The sequence below is a fragment of the Argentina silus genome, assembly GCF_951799395.1.
Source record: "Argentina silus genome assembly, chromosome: 4".
NCBI classification, from domain to species: Eukaryota; Metazoa; Chordata; class Actinopteri; order Argentiniformes; family Argentinidae; genus Argentina; species Argentina silus.
The window spans coordinates 8,760,266-8,785,252 of record NC_139658.1 but is presented as its reverse complement, the minus strand read 5'-3'; the positions used below and the strand labels follow the sequence as shown (position 1 = coordinate 8,785,252).

At 43.9% G+C, this 24,987-nt stretch overlaps 2 protein-coding genes across 3 annotated transcripts in view; both read left to right on the top strand.

Moving 5' to 3' along the window:
- The first annotated feature begins 12 nt into the window (after positions 1-12).
- On the top strand, positions 13-22,806 carry ece1 (endothelin converting enzyme 1). 2 transcript variants are annotated; one of them, XM_083668173.1, is made up of 19 exons: positions 13-133; positions 5,001-5,087; positions 8,015-8,153; positions 11,390-11,602; positions 12,074-12,198; positions 12,514-12,660; positions 13,304-13,369; positions 14,065-14,253; positions 14,505-14,647; positions 15,626-15,740; positions 16,998-17,108; positions 17,235-17,333; positions 17,915-17,992; positions 18,528-18,631; positions 19,117-19,227; positions 19,381-19,448; positions 19,785-19,975; positions 20,904-20,999; positions 21,172-22,806. In XM_083668173.1, the coding sequence occupies exons 1-19, from the start codon at positions 131-133 to the stop codon at positions 21,346-21,348; spliced, it is 2,262 nt and encodes a 753-aa protein (XP_083524299.1). In that variant the 5' UTR covers positions 13-130; the 3' UTR covers positions 21,349-22,806. The 2 variants fall into 2 exon arrangements, with proteins under 2 accessions (XP_083524299.1, XP_083524298.1); XM_083668172.1 differs by lacking the exon at positions 13-133 and having other exon boundaries at positions 4,482-5,087.
- Positions 22,807-23,272: 466 nt separating this feature from the next.
- Positions 23,273-24,987, top strand: part of eif4g3a (eukaryotic translation initiation factor 4 gamma, 3a) — a 48,454-nt gene continuing 46,739 nt past the window's right edge. The window contains exon 1 of the mRNA XM_083669173.1: positions 23,273-23,945. Coding sequence (XP_083525299.1) covers positions 23,782-23,945 — 164 coding nt within the window. The 5' untranslated portion in view covers positions 23,273-23,781. The remainder of the gene's footprint in view (positions 23,946-24,987) is intronic.

The following is a 24,987-nucleotide window of genomic DNA, read 5'->3' as shown; positions in this document are numbered from 1 at the left end:
CGCTTTCGTGTTGTATGGAACACTTCATGACTGAAAATACGGTTCATGACACTCGATTTGTCGTTCACAACAGCAGCTGTCCGAGGAAGGCGCTTTGCAAGTTCCAGCCAAGACGGACTGAACTGAAGTAATGGTAAGAGGTTTTCCTGAATACATTCACAAAATCTCGCAATGTGATATTCAGTAACCCACACCAAACAGCTGAATTTGTAACGTTGTTGTTGTAAACAAGAGTCTGCTACTTTTGGAGCGCTTATTGAGTACATGGTGTCCGCACACGAGACTTATTGAGTTAAACGTTCAGCTGCCCGGTAGTGTCATTTTATCCGGCTTTCCTCTAACTAACAGAAGTCATTTCTCAATCGATTTTTGCCGCTTAAACTACACAAACATTGTGCCTATGTTATGAACATGCATGCAAAACACACTAGACAATGGATCATTTTTTAAAACTCTTTTGTCATGGTGAATCTATGCCCATTGCCTGGTTGTCAGTCAAATAACATCCTCAGTTTGCATTGTGGTTATTCATTACCTAGCTTATTGCTTATGAGGGCAGCAACAACACAGGAGTGGGCATACTGTAGGTTATCTCCTGCAGTTTGTAATGTCCGGGTGTAAACAAGCTTCCATATGCCACTCCTTAAATAATACATAAAAGTAATCTCTTAATAGCTGTTCTCATACACCTGAAAGGTACATTGTTGAGAGACACCCACCTATAGATCCAATAGCCTATGTGTTTATGGGAGTATGCTATGCTGTTCCTGGAAATGTCTAGTCTCATGAGGACACTGTGACACACTGTCCCTGACACCTGACACCATTGTTTAGCTGTACACATAGTTAAGACCTGTCTGGAAGATCACGTAAAAGAGACACCGAGCTCTTTGTGTCCTCTGACAAAGATGAGAGTAACAATAGGCCTAAACTTGTTTTATATAAGAAAACATACTCAAGTACTATGTAATAACATGTTAATACAATGCCCTTTCTAGTGTAATTACAGTGTTGTTATTATTATTGATGACAGAGTTTACCACTTCAACACGTTTACACTGGCGCAGATTGTTTGGCATGTTGTCACGCACTCCTGGCTGTGTATATGGGGTTAAGGGTTAGTCAGTTGCATCAGAACAGCCTATGAGGAACCAGAGTTCCAGATCTTACAACAGCCCTTAGTGCTTTACTGTAAGCATGGCCAGTTGTGAGACATATCTGCTCAGTGAACATAGGCCTTCCTGATTTCAAAACTGTAGGATCTTGTTTCTGTAGAAGAATGAATGAATATGTTACTCATAATTCGATTCACACTACTCAGGGACTGGAATATAGCAGAAGTTGGCCTTAACGGTTGTGTTCTGTCTGAACCCCTCAGTATCAGGGTGTTTTCTCGAAAGGAAATGTGCAGAGGAAGACATTACCATGACTGTCTGACGACTGAGGTCAGGAGCTGCGGTCTTTATCTTTGGCCTTCAAGCAGCCTTGGGGGTGTATGTATGTATGTGTGTGTGTGTGTGTGTGTGTGTGTGTGTGTGTGTGTGTGTGTGTGTGTGTGTGCGCGCGCCTTTAGCTGTGACCAGTGTCTAATCTCTCCCTGGCAGGCTAGATGTGCATGGTTGTTTTATATTAGTCATAGTGGAATCTTTGGAATGTGTTCCTGTCCACAGGTCTAGGGTGCACTAAAGGGTTAATGTGTTTGTTTGACTTCAGAGGGTCAGTATAGTGTGTTGCTCCCCGACTCAGGGCAGTCTTCAGGTGGCTGGGGCTGTGGTAGGGCCAGGGGTATGGGCATGCTATATGGCCCATAAACCCTAGCCCATGTGCTATTAAGCAGTTAATAAACTAAGCAGTTTTATAGGACAATACATACAGTTTTGGTCTTCCAAATTGAGTGGATAGATTGGTCTAGTTGTGAGTTGTGATAAGTTGCTGATAATTGAGAGAATTCTTTCTAAATGTTGATTTGCCTGTCAGGGTAAAACTTTGTTGGCAACAGCTGGTGACATATAGGTCGCTGCTTACGGCAAATGAACAAGAGGCCACTGTTGCCTAACCAATTACTAAAACCACATACATCCTCTGATATTATTTTAGACCATGCGGCTTTGTTTCTTGTGAAGCCAACATTTCTCGTAAATTGTCTTTCCTCTTCTCTCTTTCTCTCTCTCTCTCTCTCTCTCTCTCATAAGCAGAAAGACATCTACACAAATACATATCATAGTAAACAAACACTCACTCACTCTCACAAGCACGCACAGTCATTCCTGGAGAATGCAGCGGTGCCACAAATAATCATCTGGTTTGCAGGATCAGTGACGAATTACTGACGCATGCTTGTGGTTTATAGCCTCGCTTAGAGGCCGTGGCCTCACAGGGGTCCAAGAATCCTAGAATATTGAACTCTCTTATCTGGCGCTCTGTGAGAACATATCTCTCCTCTGCCTGCTGTGGGATACAGGCAGGGGTGCAGGGCCAGGACAGGGAGAGGACAGGGCCAGGACAGGTCCAGGACAGGGCCAGGACAGGGAGAGGACAGGGCCAGGACAGGAGAGTCATATAGGCAGTCATGCCTGTTTTAGGAAAAAAGAATGAATAGGGCATTATTTGACCCTATTCCACCCACATTGGCCAACCCGAATTGTACTGTGCTGGCTTGGATATTTCCTTTTCACATTGTCCTTTCCAGCACTGTTTCAGCAACTAGGCCAGCCCAGTGCTTCTCAACTGGGCTCAGCTCACTTTGCCTCTGTCGTGTGAGTTAGGCCCTGATCATTAGGGCATATAGGCAGCCAGGCTGGCAAATAAGAATGAACATGCGTCATTAGAATATTGACCATTGGAATCTCCTGAACCACCGTGTTCTGGAATGTTCTAGAATGCCCATGATGACACACTTGTACAGTTCTGATGCTCCATCTGTGTCTTCAGTATCCGGCCCCTCTAGAGGTAGTCGTCGATGTGGCCCCCAGTCAGGATACAGAGGTGCCCCCGTATGAGTCAAAGTCACTGAGTTTCTGAACAGCAGGAAGGGGAAGAACTTCTGTCCACATGTATAATACCTTGTTCAGTCAGGCAGTCTGTAGCAACACGCAGAAAAGCTCTGAGGCACATCTGCAGGCGTATCAGTGCCAGGAAAGTGTCTGGATATAAGCGTGTGTGTATGATCTGGAATGTCTGTGTGCCACAGATGGGTTGTGCCAGCGAACAATACCACTTAGTAGTGTGATCTGTAACATAGCTCCTGTCTGAATTCATCTACATACGCAGGATTACCTTATACGGTTTTGACTGTCCTTATTTGGTTGTGATTCATTGTATATTGTGGTTTCTGATTTACTGAGAAATGTTGCATTGTGAACTGTGAAATGGAGGCTTATGGATCAGCAGCCGAGTAGGTCTGAGAGAAGGAGGTGCTGTGCTGGATGTTAAGCCAACGTTGAAAAGACATTAGTGCGTGTAGTTACACAGATGTTGTTATGGTGAAGCGTACAGCTGTAGAAAAGTGTTTATGTCATGGAGAGACTACTAAAAACAATTGGTGGCCACAGAGGTCATTTCTCTCTCTCTCTGTCTTTTCTCATCTCTCTCATATCACCTCATTCTCTTTCTCACCATTAGCCTTTCTCTCTGGTCACCAAATCTCTCATCATCTCTTTCTCATCAGAATGGTCTCATCAGAAGGTGATGATGGGACTGGGCAGAACCTTCCCAGTGAGAGAGCCAAGCATATCAGCTGAGCCGTGGGAGTGGTTGTATGAACAGCCTGGCCTTGTGGAGGTTAAGACAACGCCAGCGGTGGTTGGGGTTCCTTGTGATCCTGCTAGTGGGGTCGACTGGTGGTATGGCCATTTACTTGCCTGTGAGAAAGGAGCTTTAGCTTGGCACGAGTCTGTGGTTTGGCTGCAGTGCTGGTCTTGCAGTTAGCCTAGTTACAGCTTCGAAGTGTGTTTGGTTTCTCTAGAGACCCAGCCATTAGTGGGCGTTATAGATTAGAGAGCTCGATAATTTGTTTTGTTAGTGACCCCGTATGCCAGAATCACTGAGTGGGACTCTAATTATGCTTTAATAGATAGAATACCCAATCAGACAGAACTATAATGATTTTGCCATTTGTTAGTGTGACTATTGGCATTGATTTTAGGTTCCAGTGCAGTAATGATTATTTCCCTAGGCCCTCTGGGTAAAGGGTTAGACAGGGTAAGGAACAATCGACCGTCCTGCCTATCGGGTGACGGTAACCAGGGCAACAAGTGAAAGCATGCGGTGGGAGGGGGCTGTTATCCAGACTCCACCCCCAGGGCTAGACTGTCCTATGGAGAGGACAGTGGGAGGGAACCATCCTACCAATGTTCCCTCCCTAAATCTAAATGAAACCGCTCTGTGGAATGCATACACACTCTCTTACACACCCTCACGCATTGTCACGTCGATCAAATCAACGCTCCTTCCTGTTTTTCGCAAGTTCCTCCTCTGTTTTTGTCTTTTGTTTGGAGAGAGTGAGCTCAGTGGGAACTCCAGGAGAGAGTTTAGTAAAGGAGATCAGTGCTGAACAGCAGAACTGGTACTAGAAAGGGAGGGCTCTTTGGAAACCCTTACAAGGAATCCTTTGGGGGTTGATTTTTGAAGGCTCCCCCAGGGAGGCTAAACAGAGGCAATGGGGGGGGTTGTTGAGAGGGGGTGAGAGGGCAGGGAGGAGGTGAGTGTGCCTTGGAGGTGGAGGGAGGAGGTGGGGATAGGAAATGCTTGGCTACTGAACTCAGTCCTACTTCCACTCGACTGGAGGAACTCAACCCAAATCAGACAGACAGACAGACAGACAGACAGACAGACAGACAGAGACACTTCCTGATGGACCTGATTCCCAGAGACTGCTAAGGAATAAACGTCACGCCACACACTCCCAACAACACACAATCACACATCCTCTGGGACAGGACAGGAGGGTCCGAAGGAGCATGGAGGCACTGAGGGAGTCTTTTCTCCATTTGACCTTTCAGATGTCCTCATACAAGAGAGCCACGCTGGATGAGGAAGACCTGGTGGACTCCACCGGGGACGAGATCTACCCCTCATCTGTCATGGAGGTAAACACACTAACTAATCACACTGTGTGTGTGTGTGTGTGTGTGTGTGTGTGTGTGTGTGTGTGTGTGTGTGTGTGTGTGTGTGTCTGTCTTCGAGGGACTGGCTAGAAAGCAAACACTTATAAGCTACAAATGAGTGCCTAATAAGTTTCCCCTGATCTAAAGCTATAGCACAAGCTACAAGTTATAGCATAACAAGGGCAGACACAATCACTCACTCTGCTGGTGCTGTTTGTTATGGTCGATCTTCCAGCATTGCACGACACTCCCCAAAAAAATGCTAAATCATTGAGCTAATCTTCTTCCAGATCTACTACCGTCTTTGTTAAGGACTTATAGCTTCTGTTCTTTCACAAGAGACTGTAGCACTGTCGGCCAGCCCTCTGGCGCCTGTGAAGCGAATCCAAGGGTTACATGAGGAGACCAACATCCAGCTCTTAACACTGACACTGTTTCAGAGTTAACTTCACTGCTCTTCCATATAACATACCATAACATGTGGATCAGCTGTGTTTTGGATAATCAGATGTTGTGGGATGTAAGAACGGCATTGTGTCCTGTCGTCGTTGTTGTTGTTGTGGTGGTGGTAAAACAAGCTACCCTTTAGCAGTGGCGCATATCTCTATCTCTATCTGCATTTCGGGCTGCTTCGAAAAGCGCCCATAATCAGTTGCAGAGCCAATCCTCTGATCCTAGCAAGCAGATGTCTCAGCGATTTTTATGATATCTGACGTGCAAGCAGGAACTGGTTGTGGTTATCCTACGTTTCCTGTTGATGAATGGCAGTAGTCGAATGACATGACATGAGTCAGATTATCAGATGCATTTTGATGAGCGACAGGGCATATGTTCTGTACTGACAAGTAGATACATGAATAACTGCATTGTTATGGTAGGATAATGGGTGCTGCCTATCACACACAGTGAGTATAGCCAGGCACACACTCTACAGTAAACATCTGTGCCCTATGATGGGTTTGCAGGTGCTTTAAACCCTCCAGTAAATCACCATGTATGACTCTGTAGTGTATAGGATCCTCCCTACAGCCCTGCTACACTAAGCAAAGACACCTACTGCAGGATAGGATCCACTTTAACACTGCCATGACCCACTCGACATATAAACAATACATTGCAAGTTATTTATGTCATACACATCTCGTAGATCCCTTCCTATGACCAGGACCAGTGGAAAGCGTCTCAGCGAGAGAATGCAGAGCATACTGGCCACACTGAGATGGGTACTGGTGCTTTTTTGGATCGTCATAGGAACAAACCGACAAGTAAATGAACACAAGTGTGGGCCTATCATACACAATGTGGAATCACTTTGAGGCTGCTACAGTCAGCAGGCCTGATAATGAAAAGAAATTATTCAATAGATCTACTCTGTCTGTTAGGTTAGTTAGGGGCTTTCCCGTGGAACAGTTCATATATTTTGTTTGGCTATTCTTTTGTTATACTGAATCACTGGTGTTTTCACTTATTCCTGCAGTCCTCCTTTTATTTCTGCTTCTGAGAACCTGAGTTTCCAAGTTTTCTCTCAACTGAAATCATTCCTCGGATACTTTCACTTGGCTAGGAATAAGAATGAAGGGCCCAGAAAAATTGAATTCAAGAATTCTGTTTTTCTTCTCCCATCATTGAGCTGTGGTTTTTCACTGTGAGAGCATGTGATAAAGCACAGAGTTTAAACCACATCGACTTGGCACAGGGATCCTCTCAATTACACTTAAAAATAAAGATTAAAGTCCAAACCCACACAAACCTCCTGAGCTCCCCAGGATTAAGACACCGCTGTGGCTTTGACATTAGAGCTGCCTACACTCTGCTTGACTTCTGAACCCTGGGCTTAGCTAATGGGACTAAATCTGATTGTGCTGCAGGTTTGTGTATAATTGATTTCCACAGCTCAAATAGAGGGGAAAGAAACTCCTATTCTAATGGAGCAAATCTGATGCTCAATTGAACTGAAAATCACTGATACCGCTGATATAGGCTACCCAAAACACAAACGCATAATTGAGTTGAGTGAGTATGTTATAAAAAAAATCCATTCCATTTATTTTATGTTTTTATTTATTTATTTTCATGAGAGAGCTGGTCCCAGACAGGAAATGAAGTCTAACCTTAAGAACTCACACAAATTTCAACCTTCATTACACAATGAGAGAGCTTCCTCTTAACAGTTTAGTCATACAGGTCCACTTGTTCTAACAGTTTAGTCATACAGGTCCACTTGTTCTAACAGTTTAGTCATACAGGTCCACTTGTTCTACAGGATTACGTTGTGTGCCATTCTAGCGGCCGCTTCCTGTTTCTCTGGTGTCCTTAGTACAGTAGTTACTTGAAATGAACATGGACACAGTTCCTCCTGGCACCAGACATGTCCTCTCCTCATTTAAATACCGTCAGTTTGCTTATCTTTTCCCCACGGCACTTTCTCTCAGTGAGGCCAGTCAAGCTGACAGTTAAACCATAAAAACAGCATAATGGCCCGGAGCAACCATTGTGTTTGGTACTCTGCCCACACTTAATCTGGGGCAGAGGCACAATGCATTCTGATGACACCTGATGCTGGAGAACGTGAAAAAGAATGAACTATGCATGAATGCATGACCTTATAAACAGGTATTTGAAAGACTTCATGACTTGCAGCCATTACACCCCACAATTCATTTTTTAATCAAAAAACTATGGGAATCCTTTTAGCCAAACTTTTTCTTCACACAATATTCTGTGGCATTCAGTGTTCTAGGATAAGAACACGGTCTGTTTATACATTCAATAAAACAAACTCCCTAGGGAAGTATGTAGCGTGGCATGGATACAACAATGTGTGTGTGTGTGTGTGTGTGTGTGTGTGTGTGTGTGTGTGTGTGTGTGTGTGTGTGTGTGTGTGTGTGTGTGTGTGTGTGTGTGTGTAGGTGACACTGCGGCGTGTCCCTGGCCCTAGGTGTTGGACTGAGAAGACTCGGACTGAGAGGAGACTGCTGGTCCTAGTGTGTACACTGTCCTTCGCCTTGTTCATCTCTCTCATCACTGTCGGGACCTTCTACAAAGAGGGTGAGTGACAACTTATTTATCTGTGATAAAATGTTTGATTTTATTTAGAGTTGTCTTTGATTCTATTTATTTTTCTATTTCACTATGATGTTTTGCTTTTGATGGATAGTCTTGAGCTCAACTTAACCTCCAGCGTTTTCTCAGCTCTAATGTCAATTCCCACATGCAGTGTTTGTAGAGGGGAAACCAAATGCCACTTCCTCCTATTCAACCATCCATGTCTGCCCACTCATAGCAAATCACACTGGAAAAATAATAGGCACAAGAATGTGCTCTGTTTCTTTGGACTCTTAACCTCTCCACTCCTTAAAAGTTGTTCATGTGCAGCATTCTTTATTTCATCTTGTGGCTAAGGAAGAACCAACAGTGGGACTTGTTCTATGGGCCTATGCTTCACTGCTCTCCCTGTCTACTCCAACTCCTTCCACTCACATTCCAGTTACAGTTCCAACTTCTACTTCCAGATGTCAGTTCCAGTTCTAGTTCCAACTTCTGCTTCCAGATCTCAGTTCCAGTTCTAGTTCCAACTTCTGCTTCCAGATCTCAGTTCCAGTTCTAGTTTCAACTTCTACTTCCAGATCTCAGTTCCAGTTCTAGTTTCAACTTCTACTTCCAGATCTCAGTTCCAGTTCTAGTTTCAACTTCTACTTCCAGATCTCAGTTCCAGTTCTAGTTTCAACTTCTACTTCCAGATCTCAGTTCCAGTTCTAGTTTCAACTTCTACTTTCAGATCTCAGTTCCTTCCAAGTATTGCTTTAAAACTCAGCCACTCCCTTAACCTCTTTAGATACTCGAAATGTATAATATTGACTCGAAAGGTCTTTCAACTGAACTGCCATCCCTCATGAACTAAACGTTCGTCGTACACGCACAGTCTCACACACAGAAATAGCATGAGAATGGACTTTGGGGTCATGAATTATCATACCTCTAAAAATATATAAAATGTTTTCCATATCCTCTCCCAAAATAACCCAGCGGGAGTAGCCAAATGCCCCTGGGCTGCCCCTCAAATAGTTTTAACAACTAGGGACTGGGCCCTTTTTTCAAAAAGGCCTGGAAACCAGTCCAGTGACGGAGAACAAACACTCAGAGGCCGTCAGTTAGATAATAAGATAAGAAAACTTTATTGACCATTAAATGTAGTACACACTCCTGCTTTCACCGCCAATTAAATATATGTCTCTCTCTGTCAACGCAGCCTGAGACTAGATGAGAAACTTTGGGCCAGGACACAGTGGTCTGCTGAGGATTGTTCCTAACCAAACTGTGGCCAGTTGTTAATGAGATAAGGGAGACAGTTATAGTAGAGGCCCCTGGCTAGCTACTAAGAGAGACAGATGGAGAACTCTGGCCAAGTGATTGATCACACCTGTGGAGCAGTCAGGTGTGACGGGTGCCGACAGGGGGGAAGAACGGGTCACAGGCAGGGCTGATTAGGACCAGCTGTTGTTAAAGCCTGTAGGGGAGGTTTCTCCACAAGTCCTACAGGGTTTCTTAACCTCTCCTGCACAATTGCCTTTTTATTCATTTTCATGTTGACTTTCTTTTTGTTGTGTGTGTGTGTGTGTGTGTGTGTGTGTGTGTGTGTGTGTGTGTGTGTGTGTGTGTGTGTGTGTGTAAATCAAGAAAGAAAGGAGAAGAAAAAAGCCTAGAATAGTGCTTCTGGGAAATAATTGTATTACTGAGAGGCGTGATCTAAATCAGAGTATAGTTCTGTTGAATGTCTTTGGCTGCTGTAGTTCAGAGTTGATCCAGTTAGTGCATAATACGACCAGCACTCTCACATAAATAATCATTTGAAATACATCAGCAGTCGTTTTGGCGTCAAGCCTTCATTAGCACAGAGGACAACCATCTGTTTTTGAGCCTGGGATAGTGCTGCTGGACAAGACTTTTTTTTTTTTTTTTTTTTACTTTATATGCTCATAAAAACAAGGTAAACATACCAAATGATGCATTTGAAGATTGATGATAAAAGCACAAAAAAGTCTATGGCTTACAGTATTTCCATTGTGGTCCTCTTATCATGATGGCATTTGACAAATTGAAATGTCAGGTCAATTTGGTTACGTAGTCATACAAATAGACAACATCATGTGCCTCCTGGAGAGGCCTTAAGTAAGCCAAGATCCAACCCACACCACTGTACTTGTATACTATGACCTCTTGATTGGTCATCCACAATGACAACATTATACAATCATTAAAATGAATCCCCAGCATTTGTGTATCCATCAGAGAAACAGACAATTGTATATTTTAACTAAGGTAAACAATCTCTTGCACAGCTGGCTTGCGTAGGTTTATGTAAGCTTTTAAAAATATGATTTACATCGGTAATCTTCTGTGATGCGGCCTCTGAAGGCGTAGCCCTCCTATTCGTCTACAGGATCATCTTTCCATCTCCTTCTTACTGATTATGTTTACAGGAAATAAGGATTGTGAGAGAGAGAAAGGAGTTATTATTTTACACTCACTTAACACTTTATTAGGAACGCTATACTAATACTGGGTAGGGCCTCCCTTTCCTCTCAAAACAGCCTCAATTCTTCATGGCATTGATTCCACAAGATGTTGGAAACATTCCTTTGAGATTCTGGTCCATGATGACATGATTGCATCACGCAATTCCTGCTGATTTTTCAGGTGCACTTCTAAGCTCCCCCGTTCTACCACATCCCAAAGGTGTCCTATTGGATTCAGATCTGGTGACTGGGAAGGTTACTGAAGACCACTGAACTCATTGTCATGTCCATGAAACCAGTTTGAGACGACTTTTGCTTTGTGACATGGTGCATTATCATGTTGGAAGTAGCCATTAGAAGGTAGGTAAATTGTGGCCATGAAGGGATGCACAGGGTCAGCAACAATACTCAAATAGGCTGTGACATTCAAGCCATGATTGATTGGTATTAACGCTCCCAAAGTGTGCGAAGAAAACATTCCCCACACCATTACATCACCTCCACCATGAGAAGGTGTACAGGTGTTTGTAATAAAGTGCTCGGTGAGTTACAGTACCTTCAGAGAATGATGGTTTCCAGTCTGAAAACACACCACATGTGTTTGGATCGCCTACCATGACACATTTTTGGATTCTCAATTCTGAATCCTTGAAATGTATGATTGTTTCATAAAAAGAGAATGTGTTATATAAATATTTTTGAGGCTGAAGAAGCGCAGTGTTTATAAGCAGTGTTCTCTCTCTCTTTTCTCTCTCTGTGGGTTGGCAGCTCAAACTGGCCTGTGTCTGTCCGCGCCGTGTATCACTGTGGCGAGCGCCGTCATGGGAGCCCTGGACCGCTCTGTGGACCCCTGCCATAACTTCTACGACTTTGCCTGTGGGGGCTGGGTGAAGAACAACCCCCTCCCTGAGGGGAAGTCCCGCTGGGGGCCATTCAGCAACCTCTGGGAACACAACATGGCTGTGATGAAGCACCTGCTAGGTATGGCTCCTCTAGGTATCGCTCGGGGAAACCAAGGGGACATGTCTGACCAGCAACCCGATGTTGAATTTCCCGAATGAGTTAAACATTCAGTGACGGTTAAGGGCTTTGGTTAAGGTTAGGGTTAAAGAGGAGGATTAGTCTCTCCCTGCCTCCTCAGTCAGGATGCGTTGTCCTTAGCTGCCCTTCTCACCTTGTAGAACCTAGAGATGGATGACAGGGGAGGTTGGTGGAGGTAACGCATGGTATGGAATGAGGAATGCTATCTTATATTACTCCTCATTCCATTCCATGCATTACAATGAGCCTGTCGTCCGATTTCTACCTCCACCAGCCCCTCCTGATGTATGCCACAGAGCTCCTGTAAGTCTACTCTCCCTGTTCTCTCTGTGTTCTTCTTGTACATTGTATTGTCAGAGAAGTCAGGAGAAGGCTGTAACTGGTGTTTTTTCAACCATGTTTTTTGGCCAGAGAACACCACCATGAAAGGTCTGAGCAAGGCTGAGGTGAAGGCCCAGAAGTACTACCAGGCTTGCATGAACGAGACGAAGATCGACGAGTTGAAGGCTCAGCCTCTTCAAGAGCTCATCAATAAGGTGTGTTTTGTTCACCTTCTCTAGACACATCATCAGCTACTTATCGTCACACTTCTTTTCTAAATATATAATAGATCGTCTTCGGTTCATCATATCCTGAATGCATCCATTATGTCTCTCTGTTACCACCAGTCTATGTGCATGCTCATCCACTCGATGAGCATGATCACGTTGTTTGTAGTAATCATGTTATCAATCAGTACATTACATTAAATCAGGACATGATTACAATACATCTACTGTATATCACTGTTTCTCGGAGCAAAGTAGGTTTTCTGTGCATCTCTATGACAGAGCTCCGTTGTCTTCTTTCAGACAGGCGGCTGGGCCTTGACTGCCCCCTGGGACAAGGACAACTTCCAGGAGATTCTGCGTATGGTGTCGGCCAACTACCGCACTTCCCCCTTCTTCACCGTCTTTGTCAGCACTGACTCCAAGAGCTCCAACAGCAACATCATCCAGGTGAGAGGAGACCTAGGAGAGCCCATACTGCAACCTCTCACTCCCACAGACCAGCTGCTCGCTCAGCCGCCCCTCACAGATGGCATGTAGCATGGATATAACAAAGTGTGTGTGTGTGTGTGTGTGTGTGTGTGTGTGTGTGTGTGTGTGTGTGTGTGTGTGTGTGTGTGTGGCCCCATACTGCTGCAGCTTCTGTCTCCCACAGGAGAGCCTCTCCCATATCAGCCTCTTCAGTTAGTGTTGACATCGTCAACATTAATTTTTGGATTTCTCATACGTAACGTAATCCCCAAATCTGCTCAGTGTGGATCTAAATAATTAGCATTTAAAATTAGCAAGTAGATGTCCTTATCCAGGGTTAAGACATAAGAACAAATGCAAACAGTGAGATAAGCTGTAGTATAATAGAAACTGTGTGCCTGTCAATGCACAGCTGAAACTCACTTTCCTCACAGCGCTCACGACAAGAGGTCAGACACACTCCTAGACCTGCCATTCAGCTACTTCCACCAGTATTCAAATACAAACGATAAGCAGTTTAACAAGTTTAACCATTGGGCTAATGTGGGTTATATAGGGTTTCATATCAAACTGAAATGTTTGAATGGGGTGTGAGCTGATAATGATAACATGTTGTCTACAGGTGGATCAGTCCGGGCTGGGGCTGCCCTCACGGGATTACTACCTCAACAAGACAGCCAATGAAAAGGTGATGGCAGCCTCAACACTATTGCATCTTTATTACCTCGAGCACCATATGTGATCACAGCATGTTCTGTGTTATGTAGTCAAAAAGGTCAAACGAGAAGGTCCTAAGAAAACTACACTGTATTATGTTATTGGGTAGAGTTTAAAAAATATATATATATATTCAAATCTTGATTTCCAAAAAGGTTGCCTGACTGGAAACCGGGTGTTTGCAGCTGTCAAAAGCTGTCTCAGATCATACAGTATATATATGTATATATATATTTTTTTTTTACTCATCCCAATGAAATCATCAGTGTAGACACTGTTATGGTGCTGGAGATAATGCATATGAGATTGAAAAGTCGTTTGATGAGGCTTGATGTTAAAGAGACCAGGGGGCTGACACAGAAACCAAACTGAGAAAATGAACTTTGGGAATTGGCCTCCCTAGGCCTACTACATACTTAGACAACCTCATGAAGATATTTGTGTTTCATTAGTCGTGATTCACATCCAAAACGGTATTACAAGCTTTTACCCCACTTGGACAGAAAATGAACAAATAATGTGAGAAAAATGTTGTAGCTCAAGGGGCTGTTATATATCCCTGTGCTGTGTTTATAATAGCTTGCATTTCCATCTCTCAGGATTGGAGTTTTTTAATTGAATTTCCCCACCATCTCACCCTATGTGCTGCCTACTCTGTCTGCTTAGTATCTGACAGCCTACCTGGATTTCCTGGTGGAGTTAGGGGTCCTCTTGGGGGGGTCTGAACAGACATCCCGGTCGCTGATGCAGGAGATTGTGGACTTTGAGACCACCCTGGCCAACATCACAGTACCCCAGGAGGAGAGGAGGGACGAGGAGCTCATCTACCATAAGATCCAAGCCAAGGATCTGGCGGTCAGTACTTCATAGGAAGGACTTGCAGATTGAACTGGATTAACAAATGTACAGACACACCAATATGTTCAGAGTAGAGGACTGGCGGTATCAGTGTGTCTGTATGTATGTTTTTAAGGGTTAACTGTCACCGTAAATAAGATTTCTATGTATACCATCATACCTCTTTCTCTAGTCTAACCCCCACTTCTCTCTCTCTCTGTCTGTGTGTGTGTGTGTTTCTCTCTCTCTCTCTCTCTCTCTCTGTGTAGACCTTGGCTCCTGCTGTGGACTGGATACCCTTTCTATCGGAAGTGTTTGCCCCTGTGCCCCTCAACGACTCTGAGCCTGTGGTGGTGTATGCCAAGGAATACCTCCAGAAAGTCTCAGAGCTCATCACCAACACCAACAAGAGGTCAGACACCATCCTAACTCTCTCATTCAGCTACTTCCATCAGTATTTCAACTACAAACAATAAACAGTTTAACGTTGTTTATATAGAGTTGTATATCAAACTGTACAGTATATATGTGAATCACTATAGAATATGTCCTTCCTGTGTTTCCTTCCATTGGATATGAAGAATCATTGATGTATATATTGACCTGCGTAAGTAATGGGACAGTGAAGCCTGTTTTCTTCTTTTGGCTCTCCACTCCAAAAGTTTGGATTTTAAATCAAACAGTTACTGTTAGGTGAAAGTAGAGATTCTCAGCTTTTATTCAATAGTATATTGAGTACATATTGGTTTCACCATTCAGAAATTACAACACTTTTGATGCATGGTCCTTTTTTTTAGGGTACCCAAAAGTAACGGGACAATTGGCTTGACGGGTGTTTCTGGCGTGTTCTGTTACATAATTTGTGCAGGCATAGGAGAGCTGTCAATGTGTAGTATTGACTTTTGATTTGCTTTGGGAGTTTGCTATTGGTGCCTGTCAACATGAAGACCAAAGAGGTGTCAATGAATGTCAAGGATGCCATTATTAGGCTGAAAAATCAGAAACATAGCTAAAACCTTAGGCTTATCATCATCATCATCATCATCATCATCATCAAAAGAAAAAAAATCACTGGTGAGCTCACCAATCACAAACAGGCTGGTAGGCCAAGGAAGATTTCCACAGTGGATGACCCAAGAATGCTTTAACACTTTAACCCTTCATAGTATATTGTTTGATTTAAAATCCAAACTCTTGGAGTGTAGAGCAAAAAGAAGACAACATGCTTCACTGTCCCATTACTTAGACAGTGCACTGTATCTGTATATATATATATATATATATATATATATATATATATATATATATATATATATATTGGCAAATATACTATATACAGTATATGTCTATAGATCCCATGAATTAATATTGTACCATTACCCCTCTGCAGCCTCTTGAACAACTACATGATCATGAAGGTGGTGAGGAAGATGGTGTCCATCCTGGACCAGGGGTTCCAGGACGCTGAGCAGCGCTTCTTTGAAGTCATGTACGGGACGAAGAAGGTGAGAGATGGAGGGATGGAAACAAAGGGATAGAGGGCTGTCAGAACTGCTGCTGTCAGGGAAACGGGCAGGAGACCAATCAGATAGGGGAGAAGGTACTTCAGTGGACCTGCTGTTCCTGCTGCTGCAGTTGTCAGTCAAGATCATGTGTATTTGCTTATAGCGCAGATAAAAGGAAATTAGCTGCTGAATCTGTGGCCATAAAGTGCACTGTTAAAGTTAATTGACAGAGATAACACTTCATGCATGCATGGCAAAGTCAGTGGGGTTCAGGGCAAAATAAATTCGACAAGGAGCTGATAAAAAGGACATCAGTGGTTTGAGTCAATGTCATCATTAAGCACGTATTAAATTGCCCGTACAGCAATTTGCCCTGCCTGGCTGCAGCTCTGCACTTATTGTAATATGTGTGTGGGCTCTTAGACCCTTATCTCAGCAAGTTCCTGTTCCCCCGGCCTTGCTTTCCGCTAGGGTCACGCTGTAACAACATACCAAGGACTCTCTAGTCATGAGTAGTCTTGAGTGAGTGTTTGTGTTTGTGTTTGTGTGTGTGTGTGTGTCTGTCTGTCTGTCTCTGTCTGTCTCTCTTTCTGTCTGTGTGTCTCTGTGTGTCTCTGTCTCTTGAGTGGAGCAGATGGAATCCAAAAAAATCCTCAGCTGGACAGGGACTGGGTTCTGAGTGCTTTCATACCTCCCCTGTGTGTGAGCCTGTATGTGTACGTGAGCGACTCTTCAGACCCTCCACGCTGGCCTCTCTCTCCCGTATGACTCACCGTGTCATTGTTTCCTCTGTCTCTATGCCTGTCTCCCTCGCACTCTCTCTTTCTCTCCCTTTACCCTTTTCCACTCAGTGGGTCCCTCCCTCTCCCTCTGCCTCTGTCTGCACGGTCTCAGTTTGGATTGTAAATGTCCTCAGTAGGAGAGGGGAAGTTGAGGGGGCACGTAGGGTGTCCTGTTGTTGCCGATCTCTCGGAGTCTCACAAAAACAACAGTCAGCCCTTTCAAGGGGGACTTGATATCTCCACCCATACACATACACGCGCACACACACACACACACACAGATGAAGGCCAAGCTATGCCTCAGAGTCAGAGTCACAAGGTCATGTGTTTCTTAAAGAGAAACACAAACACAGTGAAAAATGGTCCAATTTGTGACTGGTTATGTGGTGTATGCAGAATGTGTTGTTCTGTGTATGAATATGCCCATTTTGTTTCGTCGAAGATGTGCTGACCCGTGTGTGTTCTGGTGTTTCAGAGCTGCACCCCACGTTGGAAGGTGTGCGTCAGCGACACGGACAGCGCCCTGGGCTTTGCTCTCGGGGCTCTGTTTGTCAAAGCCACCTTCGCCGAGGACAGCAAAGCCATTGTAAGTGTTTCAAAGTATCGCCCACACACACACACACACACACACACACACACACACACACTCCCCTGTGTAAGCTGCCCCGAGGGGAGGTCCTGACTGCCAACCTTTTCCCTGTGTGTCCATCAGGCTGAAGATATGGTCTCAGAGATCAAACAGGCGTTTGAGGACAGCCTGAAGTATGTGGGCTGGATGGATCCGGCGACTAAAAAGGCAGCCAAAGAGAAGGTGGGAGGGAGAGAGTTGCTCTGAATGATTTGCCCTGGGATTGTTTCCACTGCTGGGGTTAGGGATATGTTATTGTTCCATGGAAGCATAATGTACCAAGCTTGTCTTGTTACTTAGTTGGCAGGGTACGCTATGGGACTGTACACACTACAGGTCTGACCCAAACCATACGGTGCTGGCAAAGATATTTTCATTTCGCAAGAATCCCTTTAAGCACTGTTTCAACAACTATGGTTGATGTGTAACCAGGCCAGGCCAGGCCAGTACAGCTCAGCTTGTCTAGGGTTTTGTCTATTCCAGCTATAACACTTCCATTGAGTTCCATTAGCTTGTTATTGTTTGGTACAGATCCACCACGCATTCTGAGTCTAATTTGTAACCACTAAGTTCTACGTTGTTCTAAATACACATGTTCTATTTATTTAATAATTAGAATGTATATGGAATAAAGATTATTCTGTAATGGATTGTCAAAAAGACAATAGAAAACATAATTGATTTGCTCTGACGCAAACAGTAACTCTGCAGTGCCGTCTGGTGGTAGCATTTGTTCCAATTTATCACACCTTGTCATTCCACAGGCGGATGCCATTTACAACATGGTGGGATATCCTAAGTTCATCATGGACCCCAAGGAGCTGGACAAAGTGTTCAATGATGTAGGTACATGTGTAACAGCAATGAATATGCATGCTAGCGCTGTACATGGAGAGAGGTCTGGAAAGAGAAAGGGAGAAAGAGAAAGATGGATACTGGTAATGTATGCCCATGTAACCATTTACATTACATTTACATTTATGGCATTTAGCAGACGCCTTTATCCAAAGCAACTTACAACAAATACATTTGTTTAAGTCAGTGAATCATCTATCCAACAGTCATCATAAGACAAAGTAATCAATGCTCATAACAGGGGCCATTGGCAGTCGTAATGCCAGAAGCATTATTAAATTATAACCGTTAGTGGATAAAATGCAATTTTATCCACTAATAAAAGTGTTTAAAAAAAGATTGGTATTCTACTACGATAGGCATACAAGTCAGTCCTTGTGAAGTTATCCATGTGTTGTTATAGGTTAATAACAAACAGTGCGTTGGGAGATGATGTCGTCCAGTCTTGCTGCATCCCCTCTTGGTAAGAGGTTGATTATACGCTAAAGGTTTCCTCTCTAACTTGATTCCTCTCTCTCCCAGTTTGAGGTGGTGTCGGACCTTTACTTCCAGAATGTCATGCAGTACTACAACTTCTCTGCCAAAGTGACTGCAGACCAGCTGAGGAAAACACCCAACAAAGAACAGTGAGTGTCCATAACACCTCCCACCCCCCAACAGAGACCAGTGACACCCCCCCCCCACCTCCCCACCCCACTATTCCTCTCTCCAGAGAGAGGAGGTCAAAGGCTCCGACTGGGACAGATTCCCATTATGCTGCTGACTCAACGGAATCCTGCTGGCATCCAGAGAGGTTCCCTGGCAACCCACTTCCCCTCAGCTCAGCTGATCTTTGTCTCTCACTACACTGGGGAGCAGCTTAGGGCTTCAGGCTTTCACACTGATCTGTGGTCAGACCTTGCCGAGGGTAGTGCTGAAAATCAATAACCTGTCCTTTTTTGTGGCCCTCATCTCAAACCTGTATGCTCCACAGGCTGTGTAAAACTGGATTAAAATGCATCCTCAATGGAAATGTTCCCTGTGAAAGTGTTATTTATTTTAGGATTAGGCTTTAATCTGTCCCTGGGAAACCACTCCCACATGTCTTATTTCCTGTGTCTTGAATCCACAGATGGAGCATGACCCCACCAACAGTGAATGCTTACTACAACCCCACCAAGAATGAGATGGTGCTGCCAGCGGGAATCCTTCAGGCTCCCTTCTACAGCCGCTCGTGGCCCAAGTATGTCTCTCCCCTCTCCCTTGTCCACTCCCTCTCATCCCATCCCTCCGGCCTCTACTCATCCTTTCATCCTGTGTCCTTGTTTGACCCCTGGACTCATTACTAAAGGCTCAATTCAACAAATTTTGTCAAGATTATTGTATCTGTTTCCAGAGCCCTGAACTTCGGCGGGATCGGTGTAGTAATGGGACACGAGCTGACCCATGCATTTGACGACCAAGGTAAATACTCTTTAGACATGAGATCAGTGTGTTTGTAATATAGGATGACTTACAGATGGCGTAATTGCAGCGTAACTTATATTGAAAATAAATACTCCTGCACACATGTTTTACCTCGGCAAGATTAAATGTCAAGGTTTCGACTCTGAGCTTTTATCAAGACGAGTGAATTTCATTGTGTTTAACATTTTCCATATGGACTTTGGACAATCACTCACACATGCATGGCTCTGCGACATGGTGCATTTAAAGGGATACTTGTGATTTCAGCCATTACGGCTCACATGTAGTTTAGGCATCTAGTCTGACAACGTCATGTTGTATTTGATGTTGAAGGGAGGGAGTACGACAAGGAGGGCAACCTCCGCTCCTGGTGGAAGAACTCGTCTGTGGAGGCGTTTAAGCAGCAGACTCAGTGTATGGTGGAGCAGTACAGTAACTACAGCATCAACAAGGAGCCCCTGAATGGGAAACACACTCTAGGAGAGAACATCGCTGACAACGGTGGACTGAAGGCTGCATACAAGGTCTGTAGGATGGGGAAAACGAAAGGGACACGGCAGACCAGAAAACCGTTGTTGAATTTCCGAATTGGTTAGGTTTAGGGCTAAATGGTAGGGGTTAGGGTTCAGGTTAGGGTTATTGGTTTGGTTAAGGCTAGAGAAGTTTTAGGTTTTGACCTAGTCAATCGGTCAATGGGATTCTGGTCAGGCAGGTCCCTTGAGTTTCACTCCTGTAGGATACCAGCTAGCCTATTATTTATTAAGAGCTGTTAATCCAACACAAAAGTAACACAATTTATTCTCCAAAGCAACCGCGTGAAATGCGGTATTCCTCATGTGGGAACTACGGGTACAGATCTGAGGGCACACCTTATTCACTTGTTTGGGTTATTGCGGGTCATGTCTTTATTAAGGTGGGATGGAAAAAGCAGGGTTGTCTCCCTCACTGAGAGGCCCGGGAACGCAACAGGTGGCTGTGAGTGGCCTGGTCACCCTCTCTCACACTCACACATTCTTTCCATCTAATGAAAAGTCATAGGTTATGGAGCAGCAGAGCAGATAAGCAGAGTGTGTGCCAGAAAAGGACATGCATTAGCCAGTCGAGGTTGGCGGGGCTAATACCAGGGGAGGCTCATACCAGGGGAGGCTAGTGGAGGTAGAAATTCAGAGGACGGGCTCATTGTAATGCATGGAACGGAATGAGGAATGGTATCAAACACATACCATTCCTTATTCCATCCATTCCATGCATTACAATGAGCCTGTCCTCCGATTTCTGCCTCCACTAGCCTCCCCTGGTATTAGCCCTGTCTGGTAGTCAGGAGGAGGAGGACATCAGACTAAGAGCAAGCAGCAAAATGAGACTCTTCTTCTTTTTTTGCTTTACTCCATCTCCTCTATGGAGGATAATGAATGCTGCCTGTCTGTAATTTGACCCCCTGCTGCTTTGCAGGCCTATGTGAACTGGATTGCGAAGAATGGAGAGGAGGCCACACTGCCCGCCCTGGGAATGACTAATCATCAGTTGTTTTTTGTTGGATTCGCCCAGGTTTGTGTTAATTACACTATTATTTTGTCTGACGGACTCCTTAGTAGAGAATGGCAATGCAGGATATATTTCAATGCTAAATCATGTAAAGGGCATATTATCTATTTCATTTCCCTATAATGTGCGGCACTCTTCTCACTTTAACTTTCTAATGTGTATCTGTGCTCCCTAGGTATGGTGCTTAGTTCGGACCCCTGAAAGCACACATGAGGGCGTCATCACAGATCCACACAGCCCGTCAAGATTTAGAGTCATCGGCACCGTCTCCAATTCACATGAGTTCTCTAAGCACTTTAACTGCAAGGCAGATGCCCCCATGAACCCCAGACACAAGTGTGACCTTTGGTGATGCCCACCTGTGCGTCAGGTGGTGAAATAGGCACTAGGCAAATGGAACACAACTGGGGAAGTGTCAAGGTCTCTCCGGGGAAAGAGAGAACTGGTCTCAAAACCACTGAAAACTCACCTGACCTGCCCCTGATCCCCTCAACCCTTCTCAGGTTCCCTACCAGGACAACTAGTGCCTCGTGTGGACTGGAGCTAGAAGTTGAGCTCGCCCTAATCCCCCCCCTTATAGAGACAAATAAAAGCTATATTTTATTTTCCCCATGGAGCTCTGAAAATGTTATTTCATGTACATATGAAGGAGGGACAATCTTAACACTGGAAACTGAAAGAACAGTTACAAAAAGGGGAAACAATTTCGGAAAATTGCGACTTCTCTCAATCAGGTTTTATGAAGAGAGATTAAGCTGTCATGTATGTGCCTTGTTTTTTAACAGGAAGTGTTTTTCATGCATTATAGTATTTATTTTCTCTGTCTTTTTCTGTTGGTCTATTGTATGATTTGTATCCAATCTCAACCTGCCTTCTCTTAATAGATTATATTCAGACGATGCAAACAAAGAGGGTTTCATGCTCAAACAACAAGAGAAGAGGTGCTGCCTTAAATAAATCTATGCATGTTCGTAGAAGAGGCGTGACACTCTCTCAATAGAAAAGTACAGAAATAGAAAAGTTATGCTCTGATACAAAAAACATGTCAGTCTCACAACCTTCATCAGGCGATGCAAAGGACAATGACAAGAGTTGCATCCCCTGGATATAGACTGAGGAAGTCCAGAGGAAGCAAACAAACATCATATAATTGCCAAATATTTAACAGGCAGTTTGTCACCTCATCTCTGCTTCAACACAGCCTAGTACTCCCATCAATTGTGTAAAATCTAATTATAATATATATGCCATTTAGCTGACGCTTTTATCCAAAGCGACTTACATTGCAGTGAGGGCATACATTTCAGTATATATGGTCCCAGCGGGAATCAAACCCACGACCTAAGCGTTGTTAGCGCCATGCTCCACCAACTGAGCCACGGAGGACCACATAAATTATCTTTATGTCTCCAATTACGCTGAAATCTTGTTGTAATGATGTCACCATAAAGGCACAGAATGTATAAGCAAACTGTTGTACTCAAAACAAATGTTTCTACATAAATCTGGGAACGATTATTATACGTAAGGCTGTCACTCAAACTTGTCATGTTCATAAGATACAATTTCTCTGTGTTGCATTCTTTTATAGTCTAATAAATGCTGTCATCGATATTTTTAAATGAGAAGCAATGAATCTATCTCTCTGTTGTCTATAAAGGTTTCAAAATAACACTATCACTCTCATGAGTAATGTGTGCCTCCGTTATATTCCAAAACAATAAAAACACAAATTGTTAAAATATTTTGTTGAAACCAACTTAATAAAACATATTTAAAACATGTAATAAAATTATTTTATTAATTGTTATTTTCATATTGTTTATTCAACAACTAACACAACACAGCCCCAGTTTATGGAATGGAAGAATTTATATTGTTTTAGATGAGTGACCCAAAGTACAGTATCTGTTGGTTACAGAATTATAGGCACTTGCAATTGCACATTATCAACGGTAGATGTCGCTGCAGACATAGAAATACAATTATTTGACTTGGGAAGCTCGTTAGTTTCAAGTTGCAACGTGAATTATCACTTTACTCAATTTTGTTGATCGCCTTTCACAGCCACAGGACCTGAAAAAACAATACATGGTATTTAATTGCAGAAAACTCTTTATTGAATGGTTAACCCTTTAATGAATCTCAGTTGGGATATTGTGCATTTATTTTATATGTTTTACACACCCTTATGTCACATACACATGCATCAAACCATACAGTCATTAGTCAAACGAATGGCACTCAGATCATAATCACATAAGCAAAGTTCTACACTGGAGTATGGGACATTATTGAAACAAATGGGGCATCATTTCAAATCCTTAGGCATCTCTGGCTTAGGTAAGCCGAGTGTCTCCGTAATTGGCCGAGACTTGCCGAATTGTCTGTCCTGCCGGACTGGAAGCGGCCGCAACGCCATGTTACGAAGTCTCCCATCTCCGTGAGAAAAATGATTATAGAAACATCACTTGCTGAGAACAAATGTTGAATTGCTGAAGGAGGCAAGAAACCGGCGATATTCCTCTAAAGAACTGAACCGAACCGGATCCGCGGAGGTCCCGGACGGGCAAGGGAGGCAAACCTCCCACCGTCCCCATGAATAGCACCACAGATCCGAACAGCGACTTTCCATGAAAAAGGCATTTCTATCAGCCCAGTTCGGCAAAGGGATTTGCGGCCTGCTTCAAGAATACTAATCGCTTGCTGTATGTATGCAAGCTAGATAGCTATAGTTTGTATCAGTATTTATTAGTGTATTGTTTTCTTTTGTTTATTTTTTGCAATGAGTTTGCCGCCGAAAGTAGTCCCAAAATCGGCGACTGTCGCAGTAAGTGGACCTGGACCTGGCCCGTCTCCGTCGAGCCAACTGCGGGCTACCCTGACCTCCGTGTCGTTACCGCCGGGAGCCCCGACCGCTCCTCAGCAGACTGCTGTGCCGCCTCCTCAGTATCCTTCATTGACAAGAATACCCCCTTTGCATCTATTGGCTATGTATTAATGGAAAACAGATTTCAGCAAGCTGCCGGTGTTGATTTTGACTATAATATGAGGTTGGATGCGGGTGAATGAGTGATGTTCGGTGATCAGGGAGGGGACAATTAGCTAGAGGCTATGACGAGCTAACATTTTATGTAGCCGGCTGTCAATGTCTTGTTACTTGTCAAGGTAGATGCCCTGTTAGTTTTTTAGCCACATGTTAGCGAGCTGCCATTGTCAGTCACATTGCAAGTTAGTTTGCGGGTGATAGATTTTATATTGGAGGCGATCTAGGGACTTGTGCTTGTGGATCAGGGAGATGTGTCTTGGACGTAGCAGTCACCGGCTTTGTTCACTGTTAGTTCGGGTGCTGGGGGTGGGTCTAATTGCTGCAATAGAAGGGAGCGCTCAAATTATAAAACGTTGGAAAAGATTACAAAAACAAAGTTGCCCGTTCATAAATTATATTTGATTTCTATTGGGAGCTTCCGATCAGTATGGGGATGTATGGAAAATAAAATTAATATAGCTACAGCTGATACGACTTTGAATTCATAACAGGGAGCGTTCCGTGGATCATTTTCGTTCCAGGGATTAATCAGACCCATGCGTTTGCAGATAGAAGACACGTCGCAGCAAGACGAGCGAGCCCGTTACGTTAGCGCCAGCAATACCAAGTGTCACGGATAATAGGTCTACTTTCTAATAGTATTTGCAGCTTGGTATGAGATTTAACCTGTACTTAAGTTAGCTTTTTTTAAGATGCATGAAAGTGTTCATCATCCTAGCTAATCAGCCAGCTATGCTAGGCAACGCAGCAGGCCTAATCTCCTTTCCCCCGGTTTACTGTAGTAGCTTGCTAGCTAAGCTAGGCCAGCTGGCTAGCGAGCTCGCAAGATGACAGCCGCCGGTGCAACACCGGTATGCCCAACATGTCACTGTCAGAGAGTGACGTTTGCTTGTTATGGCTATCTACTCGGAGTGACTCGCCGTGCTCCAGCAAACATGTGTT

Bases quoted from the DNA above. Each gene is read 5' to 3' on its own strand.
- ece1 (XM_083668172.1), top strand. From the start codon at position 4,959: ATGGAGGCACTGAGGGAGTCTTTTCTCCATTTGACCTTTCAGATGTCC. The intron at 8,154-11,389 runs GTGAGTGACAAC...GTGGGTTGGCAG, and splicing joins CGGGACCTTCTACAAAGAGG to CTCAAACTGGCCTGTGTCTG. The intron at 17,109-17,234 runs GTAAGTGTTTCA...TGTGTCCATCAG, and splicing joins CCGAGGACAGCAAAGCCATT to GCTGAAGATATGGTCTCAGA.